At 38.5% G+C, this 15,869-nt stretch overlaps 1 protein-coding gene across 1 annotated transcript in view; it reads right to left on the reverse strand.

Moving 5' to 3' along the window:
* Window positions 1-15,869, reverse strand: part of LOC129565342 (histone acetyltransferase KAT7) — a 30,124-nt gene that overhangs the window by 10,337 nt on the left and 3,918 nt on the right. The window contains exon 7 of the mRNA XM_055440125.1: window positions 14,948-15,041. Coding sequence (XP_055296100.1) covers window positions 14,948-15,041 — 94 coding nt within the window. The remainder of the gene's footprint in view (window positions 1-14,947; window positions 15,042-15,869) is intronic.

A 15,869-nucleotide genomic window follows, 5' to 3' on the forward strand; every position in this document is an offset into this window, starting at 1 on the left:
CTACAAGGCTTCGATTTTGTTATTTGCATCGCTGTTACGTACTGTTGCTACTTCTGACCACACCACTTGCGGCGATGCAGTTGTGTGCTAAGTCAACATAGTTTGATATATGCACAAGTGCCGAAAAAAAAGAATGGTCATGAATTTCGCTATGATTCCATGCTTCACTTAAATTAATAACCGTCTCAACTTAATTTTCATATCTGAAATGCCATTTCCTTTGCACGCTTCGCCCATCTTCTTTGGCTTCGGCTTCTTGAGATATTGCAAACACACTTCCCTTTTCTTTCCGTGAGAACAATCGAATTAAGATTCGATGTCTCATTTTATTTGTGATGAGAATGTTTTCACATATTCATAATTAACAATAAGAAAAATGATCTAATTTATTTTAAAGCGATCATTTGCATATTTGTCTCATTTATTTTCAAACCCATCCCACTTCGCATGGTGGATTTTAATGAATTTATCAAAAATAAATAAATTGAGCCAGTTGGTGGATATGATAGCTAGCGGTAATGCAGTGTGAATGCGTGAAGAATGGCTCAAAACAACTTCATCACTCCGTCAAAGTGCATTAGATCAGGTATATTTCATATCAATGTGTCAACTTGGGATATAGTTTGGCACAAAACGAATAATGCATCTGTCGCAGAAGAAAAAAAAAGACGAAAACAAAGGCGTGCGGTGATTAATAACATTGAAATTGACATTAAATAGTTTCACCGTGCTACGCATACTGCACTTGACTTGCTGCACACACCGAGCGAAGAGGAAAAATAATCCAAAAAAATTGCGCCACTCCATCGAATTGAAATCGAGAAGAGGCATGGAGAATATATATGCGCATATTTAAAGTTAATAACAGTGTAAGCAATATTCACTAAACATTTTTTTGTTGGCCGTCGTTTATACGGTATCAAACGCTATTGAATGAACAAACATGCATTCAGATGCACTGTCAAATAATGATTCGGTTATTCGGTTGATGTTGTCACTGTAGATTAAATTTCAACGACAAGGTGGACACAACAGTGACAACACGGCTGACGAAAACAATGCACAGGGGCAATATAAATGATGGTGTATGTTTGGGAGAACCAGACAGGGAGAGATGAAGAGAGGACGAGAGGGAGAGAGTGAGAAGAGTGAGAGCTAAAAAAGAAGAATAGAGATCAAGAGCGAGATTGAGAGTAAGAGAAAAAAAGAAAGAAAGAAAAAGCGAATGGTTGTTCGAGGGAAGAAAAGAGTGAAATTGCCAATGACCACGTGAAAGTCATCTCTCTTTGCTCTGCAGCAGAAACAAAAATGCAAATTTTCCTTGGTCATGAAAGTAAAATTAAATGTTATGGAAATAAAGATATGGAAATATTGTGTAAATATTGCAATCATTTTAGCTGTTCGGCAAAGTGCAAGAGCTGCTCCTGCTGTCGCTGTGCAACAACAATGCACTCTCTCATGATTGGTGCGCGCATTCTGTCCATTCTTTTGCTTGTTGTTCAATATGTTGTGGACCCAAGGTGTGACATGTACTTTGCTTTCTTTTCGTCCAAGGTAGCCGATATCAATGCGAAGTGCATATTGCAATCATCTTTTCGCAATGACAATTTGTAATTGTTATCGTCGCTCATTTTTATTCTCATTTGACACCTGATAACGTATGTAATTATTTCGCTTAAAATTCAATTAGTTTCAATGTTGTTTGAATGGGCTGGATCGTTTTTTTTTCCTGTCTGCCCAGAAGATACTCGTTTTCGTAAAACGAGCCACTCGTAAATGCCTTCGCCATTAAATACGTTCACAGTTTTTTTTTTAATTTCAGGCGACGTCAGCTTTTTGTTTGACTTGTTGAAATATTATGTTCACCATAAAATGTTTTTGCGCAGAAAAAAATTGCTTTTGAAAATCCTTTGAAAAAATACTTTTTGTTCGAACCAACGCGACTGTTGTTGGATAATAACAGTGTTTTTTAGCATATTTCGGTGAAATGAACCGTTTTTCACATTTGTTTGTTTTCCCAAATTGGTTTTTTTTAATGTAATCCATAAAACCGTTGGGTTTAATTGTAGATTTCAGTGCAAATGCATAATAATTTAACGATTGCCACACGCAAATGCATTAGGAAAAGCTTCAGCATGTGAAAGTTGATTGGTCAGCGATAATACCGCAAAAAAACAACAACAACAACCGGCCAAATTGTTGCATACGTCAAGTGGTTTCCAAACAGTTCATAGCTAATGAGGCAGTGAATGTGTGCTCAATCTACAAGGCATGCAACATACAATGTAAACAGAGTTTTGGATAAAATGAAACGGTTCGAAAACAGTTCAGTTGGCAGAAAAACGCATTATTCGCGCGAGTTACCTTGACGTTTGTCAATTTGGAGAGAAAAAAAAATTCAGGAAAAATCGAGCTGGAAACCGAGGAAACGCGCTACCATTGTTGAATTAATGAAGTTATACAACAACAAAAAAAACCCGGGCAGATTGGCACAAATGCATTTTCGTCCCCTTTTTTCTCTCTCTTACATTTACGATTTCGTCTGCAGCAACAAACAACAATCAACACAGCAACGATTCGAATCGAGTTGCAGAGAAGAAACAACAAACAGCAGCGACAACAATCATTTTTCGTAGCTAGGCAATGTTCAATTGTAAAATTTCACGATTCGTTCGCCATATCACATGACTGCTTCAAAGACATGCAACATACAAAATCCATTATAACCTCATCTATAAATATGCGGTGCAATAGCGTATACACGTACACGGTCTACAATATTTCGTCGTTATTTTTTCTTCTTTCTCTCGTTGTTGTTAATTTGTCTCGCTTTCTCTTTTGCCCGTTCTCACTCGCATTTATCATTGTCGTCGTCGTCGTCGTCGTAGTCGCCGACGACGTCGTTGTCGTTGACTACAATATGGTGTATACGCTTTTCTCTCTCCTCTTCTTCATCCGAATTATACTCTATTTATTTCGAATTTCAATTGAATAAATGATTATATTTTTAGTTAACATTCTGATGAATGGCCAGTTTGCCTGTGTTCATTTCGACGTGTTCTATCTCTGTACGATAGAAAGGAAGAGAAAAGTTCGGAATCAAAATCAAAGCAAAAAAACGCCAATGCGATACAATTTGCTCAATCCCCGCTATATAATCTCTGTATGTACGCTGTACAGGCAGTGCAGTAACATGAAGTGGTTACACATAGAAAAACACACGGCGCTATAATAAACGACTTGGTATGTAAGTAATATGCACGCCGCTTAGTAACATATAGGCGCAATGTATATAACATTTCCGGAAGTGCGTCGCGACGCCAATTTTGCTAGAGACGCGCCATGCCGACGTTGAGTACTGTTGTCGTAGGTTAGTGTTATGACTATTTTTCCAAGGTAAAGTGTTTTCCTTGTCCTTTTGGCTGGCTTCTTGCTGTTGCCAATATTCGATGGCCGCATTGCAAATTTTGTTCGAACGACTCGAAACGAAACGAAGCTAACTGAATCGTTAAAATTCAATCAATACAAGTGACCGGCAAATTCCTGAACGGATATTGAGTTAAGTATATCGGACGATTCATGTTCATCCAATCCGAAATGGACAACTTTTTGGGGCATAGCATTTTCTCGGGCATACAGACACAGACACATTTTACTATCGGAGTACCAGCAGCGACTCATATTGTTGGATTGCAATTGGAAGTTCACACTATGCTTGGTATAATGTATTTTGCATACTGCTTAGCTACTAATGTGGTGATTTATGAGCCGTAGTAATATTTTCACTACTAATTGGAATGGAGCTAAGCGACATTTTTAACATGAATTGACGCATCTTCCGATTTGCCGATATATTTATCCCAATGCAATAGCAAACGCGAGTAATACTTCCGTTCTCTTTCTCCTTCTTTCGCTTTCCTTGTCTATCTGCCTCTATCAATCTGTTCATTACAGCCAGCAACAGTTGATGCAATTTCAACGTGTCTCTCTACATCGTTTTTCATTCACACAATTGTGATGTGATTATTTCGCTTCAGGTTTTTCTCGCACAACACAATGAATAGTATGTTTCCCTCTTTTAGTTCCGTGCGAATCAAGAGGCTCCTTTGATACACGGTGTGTGTGTATGTGTGAGCGCTATAACGAATACCTCCAGCTTCCCATCACAATGCACATATCTCATCAATAAAAAGCTAACAAGGAGACTGGAGATGTGTTCAACGGAGTTGGACGGAATGATTTTTCGTTTAAAATGGCATTGTTCACACGTGTGCGTACGCACACTCACATACAGACACTCAGACACATATTGAATGTTCAAGGGATTGTTTCCTCCCAAAATGTCTGCATATGCTTTTTTCTGTCTCGTTTAGTTGTGCAGCATTGGCAATGGCGTCGTTTGAATTTAATACTTGGGTATTGAGCACATTGTGAACGTCCTTTATCCACTTCATGTGTGCGAATTGTTGTGAAAAGGGCATGTGATTTCGCGTCTGTTTATGAGATTTACTCGCATCTCTTACCAAACGCATTCAAAGCGATTTTTGTCATTTCAATGTAATTATATTTACAGACTGTTACAGGGAGACTCGAGCAGCAGCAGCAGCAGCAGCAAGAAAAGCCGGGAGTTTGAGCGACGAACACAAGCACCGCGCATCGTATCGTAGGTGAAAGAGAGTATGTGTTGTAAAAACATTCTTTTTTTCGTTCAACTACTTCTGAGTTGAGAGTACTTTGAACTCGTCGTTGTATATAAAGTCTGATGCGGATCGGTTCGGTTTACTATGTGTGTGTATATGAATTAAGATGAATCATTTACTGTAACTTCAGAGATGAACGAACGTGTTGCTATTGCTGCTGCTGCTGCTGCCGCTGCCGCTGATGGTGATTATTTCCACATATTGTGTTTGGATAAACACCTTTGTTATTTATTTTTTGCCAGATCTCGCCCGGTTTTCTGTTTCAAAATTATGTGGTACATGACACTAGGATAATAATGGAAATGCTTTGGCAAATACATTTCCAAACTAATTAAATTACTCACTTAACAAGTGCAAAATTTTATCAACAGTTTATGAACTCTACGTGCGTGTATGTTTTGATTTTTCGAGAAAGAGAGAGCGAGAAAGGGACCAAAGAGCCTGAACAATTGAAGAGTGAGAACGGAAAAATTATGCTTTCGTACTTTGCTTCGTGTTTCACTCTTTTGAATGAGATGCGAACAATGAAAAGCTATGTAACGCAAAAGTTTTGAGACAAAGCAAACTATCATGTTGCATAAAATAAGTCATGACAAAATCAGTCAAAATTCAAACCATAGAAACGAACAGGGAAAAAAACTTGCATAGACGAAACACGAAATGCCATAACCATTTTTATCAATATAAAAACAAAGAGGAAATTCAATTCCTTACAAACGCAAATATTTTCTACATCCGGAGAAAAACTTTGTTTATTCACTTCCATAAATGAAATTGGAATTTTTCAAAACGGGAAAAACTATTGCATCCAACAGCATAAAGTTTGTTTTACATCAACTGAACCGAATAAAAATAATGATACGAAGTGAATGGTCGGGAGTGTGTGTGAGTGTGAGAGAGAGAGAGAGAGAGAGCGAGAGAGAGAGAGTTGTATCGAACACAGAGAAACCGGGAGATACTGTGTAACGAATAAGTCTAGACCAAATGCATTTCTACCCTTAACAATAATTCTTCAGACAATTCCGAAGAAAATGTTGAAATCGTCTGGCATCTCTAACATGAAATGAACAATCCAATCGTATGTGTATGTGTGCTTTTGCAACTCCCTCCACAAACAAATCCACCCTCTATTTTCTAAATGAGTTTATGCTTTTCTTCGGGTTGAACAATAGCAAGCCGCATCAAGACCATGATTTTTGGTAAGCGACAACTTTATCCATATTGACGATTTATGTGGCACAAGCACTTACATCATGTGCTAATGCGTCATTATGGATCCAAGTGGTCTGTCTTTCTCTTATTCTCTAGCTCTCTCTTCCTCCCTGTCTCTATTTTTCTCTCTCTCTCTCTCTCTCTCTCTCTCTCTATCTCTCTTGCTCGTTTTCTGTCGCCTTTTCTCTCGACATTCATCGGAAGCACATCGGCTAACTGACTGAGTTGAGCTGAGCTCTCTATTGAAAGTCATTGTGGTGATCGAGAAAGTCAAAACAAATACGAGACGACCGCAAACATGCCAAAAAGTCGGATATATTACTTTGCAGCAGCAGCAGGAATCGAATCACGTTCGAATTTATATATGGAAAACCAATTTTATTCTGTGGTTTTAAACGGTTAAGCCAATACTTTGTGGCATACTTTAGAACCGACAGCGAAATATGGCAGAAGGATTGTGGCCCATTGTTTTAGTCCATTTTGGGAAAACAAAATCCAACAGTTTTGAACAATATCCAAATGAATCAGGTATAAATTTCGCAGAAAAAGGAACGAAAATTGGTTGAGCACCTTCAGACAAAAAATAATTTGTTCTTTCTTGTTTTGGTTTTTGTCGTCCGTTACATCGAATAAAAATGCGTCTGTCGAACAAAGTGATGCTCGTTTATGGAGCTTTAATTAAATCTGTCTCAATTAAAACGAAACTCTTTCATTCGTTTAAATCATTCGAAAGCGTTCTTCAGGGACTCGACTTTGCCGTTTGTTTGCTTTTTTTGTCTCCTTTTTTCTGTACCCATGTCTGTAATGGATTGACTCTCTCATTGATCGCTCCCGAACCCAGGCGACGCACTTAACTGCTATATTAAATTAAAATGTGAATAAAAGTCGTGATTTGTAAGCGCGCATACAAAATATACAACAGTACAAAACGTAAACAAACATCCATAACCTTTTTGTATGCTGTGTGTGTGTCGATGGTTAAGTTGCCGTCATCGCGCTGGTTGAAATAAAAGTTTTTAATGAAAATTTTGCAAACATTTCGCCTGATTTCAAATGACATTTTAATGAAGCAAGATTCAATGTAGAGAAAACTTTCGTTGGTAATAACACCATGCAACGGAACAAAACATAAACAAAAGCCATGGCAAATACAACACACCGAAGGAGAAGAAGAGAAAAAAAACGCCGGCAACAACAAGTACGTGCAATCTGTCTCAATTTATAATTTAAATTCAGTGAATGCTCGCTTTAATCAGACGATTCCCGTAACAAGTAACAATGACTTGTTCTTTGACTATGCAAACAAAGTGTTCGCATCATCATGAACATTGAAGAAATTGGTTGTTTACAAAATATTTCAATGCTTCAAATGATTTAATTCAACTTTAATCCAAAGAAAATTGTCAATTATACATTGGAAGTAGAAGGGAAAAAAACACACGAAAACCCGGGCGCAAAGTGCATTTATGTTCTCATTCGTTTCATCTCATTCATTTTGTTTATTTTCGCTTGTCGGCGACGGAATCGCATTTTATTTTTGTAAATAAAACCGAACGTGAGAATGATTCGTGACATCAACAAAACGCTAAAGCGAATACACTTTTTCGGCTGAACTTGATCGCTAAGGATGTTTGCTATTGTTTTTATATGCACATTTTATGTATTTTCGTATGAATTTGAGAGAGTTCAGCGAGGAGAAACAGAGAAAAGAGAGAGATTCTCGTTACATTTTATAAGACGCTGGCGTATTTGCTCGTTCGTTGGATTGCTCACAAAATCGTCATAAAAACACCGAAACACAACCCTCAATCGAATGTTCGATATGGCGACGACATTTACACGCGCCCGTGCACTCGACATTTCGTTCATTCGCGTTCGGTGTACACCATATATATACACTCTTTTTTTATCTTCGCTTTATTACAATATAGTCAGACAGGGTCTCTTCCATAATTCGTGGAGGAACAAAACACGTTGAACTCCATAATGGATTGGAGGCTAATGTTCAAACAAATTTATTTTTGGCAAAGTCGCATTTTACTCTCACCCTACACATACACATCTCTCTTTCTGGGTGACTCCTTTTTTTTCTCTCTCTCTTGCTCTCTGGCTCGCTTTCCATCGATGCCATCGCCACTACAGCCATCATGGCCGTGTGTTTGCATCATGCACACGAAAATAGCACGCGTATGGAGAGAATGAGTGGAAGAGAGAGAAAAGCAGCTCAAAAGGTTCAAAAGATACTAACACAAAAGATGCGTGGTCATTATTATATTGATATCATCGTTTTGCTGTGCCGATGTTCCGCGAAGTGTGTATAACATCATAAAGCTATGGTCTATGGCAGTGGCTCGAGTTTTTGGTTACGGGGACTGTGAGAGAGAGAGAGAGAGAGAGCGCGCGTCCGTTCGCGCTATGTGTGTGAGCGCGGCACTGCTGCTCAACACACAAAGCAGCCAAATATACACCAGCCGAATGCAGTCAATATACACAAAACAAGAAGAGGTCAAGCGAGGTTATGGTGCGGACGTTACCCTTAGGGACATCAAGCGTCGATCGATATTATCGTCTCGACGCAACACACCACCGAAAAAAAGCACTGCAGGAGTAGGAAAAAAAGTACAGTGTGTTCCTTTTTTTCGTGTATTCACTTTTCACTCATCGTTTCTGTTGATTCATTCGGTTCGTACGCTCTCTCTCTCTCTCTCTCTCTCTCTCTCTGCTTGGACTTTTTTTGCTGCACTGTGTAATTTTATGTTGGTGTTTTTTTTTTCACTGTGCAGCACATTTTTTTCCTGATCACAGCAGATATGTTATACCGGGTACGAGTGTTGGGCGCGTTGAATAAAATGAAATAGAAATGCTGTGCGCGTTTTGATCAAACCAATTTAATGTTTTTTGTGATTTTCCCGCCATGCGATAAATGAGAACTGTGGGAGAGGGACACCCGGCAGAGAATGAGGAGGCACACAGAGAAGTGGTACAGGATTCTGTACAATGAACCGAGCTTCGAGCACAGCATTAACAACAACACAGAGAGAAATATGGATGCAAAGCTCTTCGTGTGTTAATATTAGCATGGGAAAGAGTTCAACACGATAGCGCATTAATTTTTATTTATTCTACGAGACGCATGAAACTCCAATTGTTGTGTATCCCTGTTACATTTGATTGAGGGAAATATACATTGTCTGCAGCTCAGTCGCAATAATTTCGCTGTTGCTGCCGATGATGAGTGCAACAGCACTTTTCCACTCAAGTATGGTTTAAGCTAGTTAGGATAATAAGGAATCGGCTGTCGTCGTGGAAGACAGGCAATCTTTGAATTGCTCCAAAATGAATTTCCGCATATAATGCACTGGCTACAGCAGAAAGAGAAAAAAGGGAAATACTTTGAGATGATGAGAAAATGCAAAGAAGAATGCTTAGAAGAATTTCCTGGCATCATGACAAGCGCAGCCATTCATTTTGTTCGCTTGTCCTAACAACCGAACAAATTGCTTCTTTATTTCGCATCGAGTGGTATTTAAAGTTATCCATAATTCCAAAAAATGATCAAAGATAGGTCATTGTAGTTGGAGCGTTTTTTTGTGTTTGGCTCTTTGGATTTTCTTTTTTTTTCTTCGGAAGTATTAATGCCGTAAACAAAACTTTATTTCCACTCAATTTATCGTACGAGTCTTTTGAATTTTTGGCATTGGTTTACCACATGAACACCGATAAACGAACTCGGCACATACATAAAACTAGGCATCGTCCATATTTTCCGTGCTTTCGTCACATACGTGTGCATATATATGTGTGTCTAGCACGCATCATAGCAGCCCAGTATTTGCGTATACAAAGCACACATTTTCGGCAAATACAAACACAAACATTTAGACGGAATAGTGGTAATGGGTAGTGCACGTTATATGATTTGAGGCTGTGTATATATTTTGGTAAACATGCATCCGAATCATGATGCCGAAAATATAATTGAGAAGATATATGTGCAAAACCAACGATGGCAACAGCATCGATGGCGGTAGCAGCAGCAGCAGCAGCAGCACTAGCTATAGTATCAGATGTGTCGATGCGGTAGAATTCCGGGGATGAATCGTCTGATTGGATGCTTCAGTGGATTTGCTGCGGTAGTTGTCATGGAGCTTTTGCTTTGAATCAATTCAATGCAGGCAACAACAGCAAAAAAAAAAACAACAACAACAACGCAGGGAAACAGACCGACTTGATGCGAATAAGGCATATGTGTACGTCAACTGCACACGCCGGTTCTAGAATTTTCGGATTTTTTTCATTTTGGTATTTTACGATTTTGATATTGTTTTGTTCGTTCGTTGGTTCGTTCATTGCATTTGCAACGGCTTAGCTCAGCTCAGCTCAAAAATACACGTTCACACATACACACGTAGGTTTGCTCTCATTCGTTGAACAGATTATAAAGGCAGACAGCGACGCATCATCATCGGCCACATCAACTTTTTGTTTTGTGTTGTTTGGCTCATATTGTGTCTTTGTTCAAATTGAATCTTTGTTGGTGGGAATACATCAATTTAATGTAGTTTTCTTCATGTTCTTTCATTGTATTTGTCGTTCTCGTTCGGTTTCGACGCTCAATCTCGATATGTGTGTGTGTGTTTTGTGTTTTGTGGCTTGCCGTCGCATTCGCGTGAGACAATTTTCCACAAAAGGTACAGAAATCGAATTCGATAGTCACTTGCACGCATATATATGCACACATAACCCAAAGTGATATCCAATTCATTTCTACACACAACGTGCTATAAACCATTTCGGCATCACTTTTTCATGTCGTATACATATAGTATATCCGTATATTTTTGCCATTTTGGAGCCAAGGCGAGAGCAATGAACTCGATTGTAAAGCGCATTGGCCCTCCCGAAAGCGATGTGTACTAACTCGCTTTGGATTTCTCATTGTTCCGTTTTTCGAAATCGGCAATCGAGTGAGTGAGTGAGTGCAGCGAACCACACTGAAAATTCGTTTCCAGAACACTCTCTTTCTCTCACACTCTTAATCGCTCTCTGCTCATCTCTTTTCTGGTCCGCTTTTACTTTGACTCACGGTGAAACTTCAAAAAGCAATTAAGCGAATATTGAACCATTTTCAAAGGGACACGACAACCGTTTGATTCCATTTCGGTATTTTTCAATTAAAAACACATTGCATATTGTGTATGTGTTTGATATGACAGCAGCATCCTTACATTTATATTCATTAAAATCGATTTATTCATAAAGCTAACCGATGGCCGCGACCATAAACCAAAATTTTAAAATCAATCGATTTGTGAACAACGTTTGGTTCACGATTGAACAGTTATTTATTGGCACTCGATCATCTCTGAAAGGAAACCAACAATGGTTGGGTCTTTTCTCGGTTAATGCTTTGTGGGCTGGATTGAATATATGGTGCTTTTGATGCGTGGCATAATGAATTCATACACACATGATCTTTTTTTTGCATATTGGTTAAGCATACAGAGCGTATTGAAAGCTAAAAGAAAAATTAATTGATCCTGGCACAATGTGCAATTCGGCCGCCAGATGTAAACTCAAATGCAATTTAAAACTCAACGCTTGCACGCCACCTTTTTTCGCCATTGTTGTTGTTGTTGTCGTTGTTGTCGTTGTTATTATTGAAATCGTTCGACAGATTTTCATGGCACTGATTCAATTCCGTTTCGAAAACTTTCTTCTTCCGATATATATAAAAGCAAAGTGAGTGTGACGAATGAAGCATAAGGTGAACACCATCCATCTATTATCGACAAAACTGCATTATAATAACAATCGTATCAAGTTCAAATTCAAGCATGATCAAATTGCATTCATGTCACTCAACTATAAAATGCACAATGACATAAATTATGGAGAGCAGAAAAAACAGAGAGACAGAATTTGGTTCATTCGAGAACTGGGACAAAGTCAATAGGCGTACTGAATGAAGAAATACGAATAATGGGCCTAATTTTGTGATCTTGTTTTTTTTCTTTTTTCAGCTCATTCACAGAATATATATGGCTTTTTCCGGGGTCTTTGTATGTTACTGTTTCTTCGCATATACGCAAAAAAAAACTGCAGCGTTCGCATCTCTCGACGTCACAAGATAAAAAAAGGGAATATCACCATGTTGATGATGATGAAAACACCCGTGTTTTCATTGGCACACTTGAAAGAGTTTTGTATACAAAATATGTGTGATACACATCGCCGTCCCGTCTATGTGAAGCGCTGCTATCATCGATTGACTACGTATATGCGAAAAACTAAATGAATGTGGCGCATTTTTTGCTCTCTCTCTCTCATTCATTTGTGTTGCATCAAAATCACAGCAGAGAGCACACACTCTTGATGTTCTTTGCTTTGCCACCGTAGAGATTTATGTGCTTATGAGAGGACGTTTTTTTCCTCTTTTTCATAATTTACATATCACCTCGTTCAGATTTCCATTTCAACACTCGTTTTCATTTGGATTGTCTCTTGCCGGCGTCGCCGTTAATGCCCCCACCACCCCACTGCAACTACCACCGTCGTCGACAACATCGTAGCCGCCGACGGTGCAGCTGATGGTTGGTGCACTCCTTCATTGTGATAAGCAAGTGGTGAATAATTGCACTTTCATTATGACGTACCATTGCCAGAGACCTTCAAGCGAGATGAATGCGGGCAGGATAAAACGCTCCTTTTTGTCATTTGTCTCTTTCTCTCACTCTCTATTTTTTTTATCAATGACTTTTGCACTGTCAACTTGTCAACATTCCAGACAGTAGCATGAAAGTGAATGAAGGAACAAAAAATCACCGAAAAAGAAGAAAAATTTATCGAAGAAGAAGTGAAAATCTCCAAAAACAACCAAAAAAATCGGCGAAAAACTTTTTCGCTTGATGATGCGAAGGTGTGAGAATTGTGTTCGGGGCAGAGGTCAAAGGTGAGTCATTGAACAGTTTTGAAGACTTAATTTTCGAACAAAGGGATTTTCAGTAAGCTTTAGTTATCATTAAATTATCTCACGCATTAATATTTTGATCGGATAAAATGGCAATATTTGATGTACTTAATGGATGTGAAACGTTCACATCCACCACTTCAATGACGTTCACTCCATCTCACTCGATCTCGCATGCATTTTCATTCCGTTTTACAATCCACAGAGAAATTGCTCGTTGGCTCGCATATAAAATGCCGCATCAATAAGCTGCAGCAACAATAATAACCAGCGGAAAAATTACTGCATTACACGCCGTGGTGAGAGAGATAAAATGGGTGCAAGCGAGAGAGAGAGAGAGAGAGAGAGAGAGAGAGAGAGAGAGAGAGGCAGACAGAGGGAGAGAATGAGAGCGAGCGAAAAAAAAAATATTCGCATAGAGAGAAAGAGTCAAAGCAACAACAGTCACAAAATAAAACGACCAGAGCAAAAACGATAATATTTAATAATAACAGAACACAAGAACATTCATGTTAAAGGCGTGGTTTTCGTTCGCCAGGGCCATAGACATAGACAAGCAGCAGCAGCAGCAGCAGCACAAAATGAGAGATCGAAAGAGCAAGGGAGAAAGAGCGAGAGAATGGGAGCATAAAAGCACACATGCAAACGGGCCTCATACCAATCCGAAATATTACATCGCGTCGGGTGCATTGACGATGAATTTTCCCAACAAAAGCCAGACAGATCTTTCTCTCTTTACGCACATAAAAATTCAGCCAGAGAAGAGAAAAAATAAACAGAACACCAAAACCCAAATAGAATGAACAAACGAGCGGAGGAACGAACAAACGTACGAAACCGAACGAACGGAACGAAAATGATTTTCTCTAGTATAAAACTGCGAAAATGTTCTAGGGTCTCCGAAAGCGACTTTCGACGTGGGCATATAAAACGAAGATACTGAACTGTGAGCGCAACATATACACCAACACACAATTAAATACATACCGTACATAAGTAGATAATGAAGATGAGCAAACGAACGAATGAAACGAACGAAAAAAAAACAACAACGAATAATATTGGATAGATGAAAAAAGAACGCACCGTAAAATTTGAGTACGTTCCCAATTGATATGCGAACGATGGAAGAACGGGAATGCTTTGCAGCCAACAAAATGCCAATCAGTTGGTGATGATCGTAGATATGGCATTATAAAAGAGGGAGGCCAACCACAAAGTTGCACTGGCCGCTTTTATATGAGTGATTATGGAACTTTACGCAATTTTTAATAAACTCATATTGACTGATATAATACAAGTGGTTTTGGAAACCTTCTATCACCGTTTGAATTAGCCTAAACTCTATTCTCATCATCATAAAAAAAGTCCATTTTCAACGGCAAATTTAGCCAAATTGCCCATGTTTACACACGGAATCTCATTTTAATTGTACGACCTTTTCCTTTAGAAAAATCGTTTCAGATGATTCATTCGCAGCCCCACATTAACCAATGCCGGAAACTCTGCACACGTTCATTAACCAAATTATGCAGTTAATGTGTATTTACGTGTATGTGTGTGGTCTGCAAATGTCAATCGAATTATTGGGTTTGGTTATTATTTGTTTTTTTCACTTTAAGAGAGTCACACACAGATAGAGAGAGACATACAGGAAAAGCAGGAAAGAGAGTGAGAGAATGGATAAAAAACCATGTTCACATTTATGTGCTTCTAATTGGCGAAAATTACCGTTTGCTCGGACGAATCAGTAAACAACAAACAGTCGCAGAGATGAAAAAAACACACGACGCCCGTGGCTATTTCTCGTTTTTTTTCACACATTTGCATTACATTAAAATTGAAGAAAAAAGAAGAAGAAGAAAAAGGTTCTAGTCCCTTTTTTTATGGTATACACTGCCAAACTGAAACAAAAATGACATGAGTGCAAACGCAAGAAACTCTTTTTGCACTTAAAAGTCATTATATCGTCAATCAAAAGAAAGGTACAGAACGAAAATAAAATTACATACACATATACAGCGATTGGCATCGAGAGAATGATAGTGTTTATGTTTATACTTACTGAAATCGATCAAAAGACGTCCATAGCCTTTCCGCTGGTATGGCGGCAATGTTAAAATGCACGATACATTATAGTTGAGGAATGAATTTTTTTCCTGTAAAAATTAAAAGAAGAGAACAAAAACATAACGAATTTAAAATAAATTTGGAGTAACACACACGCAGAGAATGTATGAATGAAAGAGAGAGAGAGAGAGAGAGAGAGAGAGAGAGAGAGAGAGAGAAAAACATGTGGATTTTTTTCGATGATAAGAATTCGTTTGCATTATGCATGCAAAAGAGCGAATCGATTGATGGTTGTTGTTGCTACGTTGGCTCGGTGCTAATATATGTCGGTTTTAATTTGATCGACGAAGTAATGTGCGGTTGATTTTTTTCGCTCGTTTTTTTCTCGGCAGAGGACGAATCGACGTTTCATCGGTGTCTTTGGGTGCAGCAGCAGCAACAGCAACAACAGCGTACACGTACCCAAAAAAAGACAAAGTGGTAACAGATGGCCACGAAAAATGGTCGTCGTCTTTGACATTAACAATAACAACGAAGATAAACAGCTATATTACCATTTTATCGCAAAAAAATTATCACAACGTGGCACAAGTTCGTCGTTTCTTTTTGTTTTTTTGGGTTCGACCATAAAAAAAAGGTTCAACAAATTATCTGTTGACACTGTTACAATGTAACAACATAACAGCAACAATGTGTTGTACGAGGAACATGATATTTCGATATTGTCACGGTGGACCACGACCAACTGTTTTGTATGTGAATCAAGAGAATTCACAAAGAAGATTAATTGTTTCTACTGAATATTCAATAAATTACCCACCAATTTTTAATTGTCGTGAATTCTTTTTGCAATTTTTTCCTCTCTTGTCTTAATTTAAAATAAAAAATTGTGCCGAAGCACCAAGTGTCCCGTGCGA

This window comes from Sitodiplosis mosellana, unplaced genomic scaffold, assembly GCF_009176505.1.
Source record: "Sitodiplosis mosellana isolate CC-2019 unplaced genomic scaffold, AAFC_SMos_1.0 Smas_scaffold_2, whole genome shotgun sequence".
In the NCBI taxonomy this organism is placed as follows: domain Eukaryota; kingdom Metazoa; phylum Arthropoda; class Insecta; order Diptera; family Cecidomyiidae; genus Sitodiplosis; species Sitodiplosis mosellana.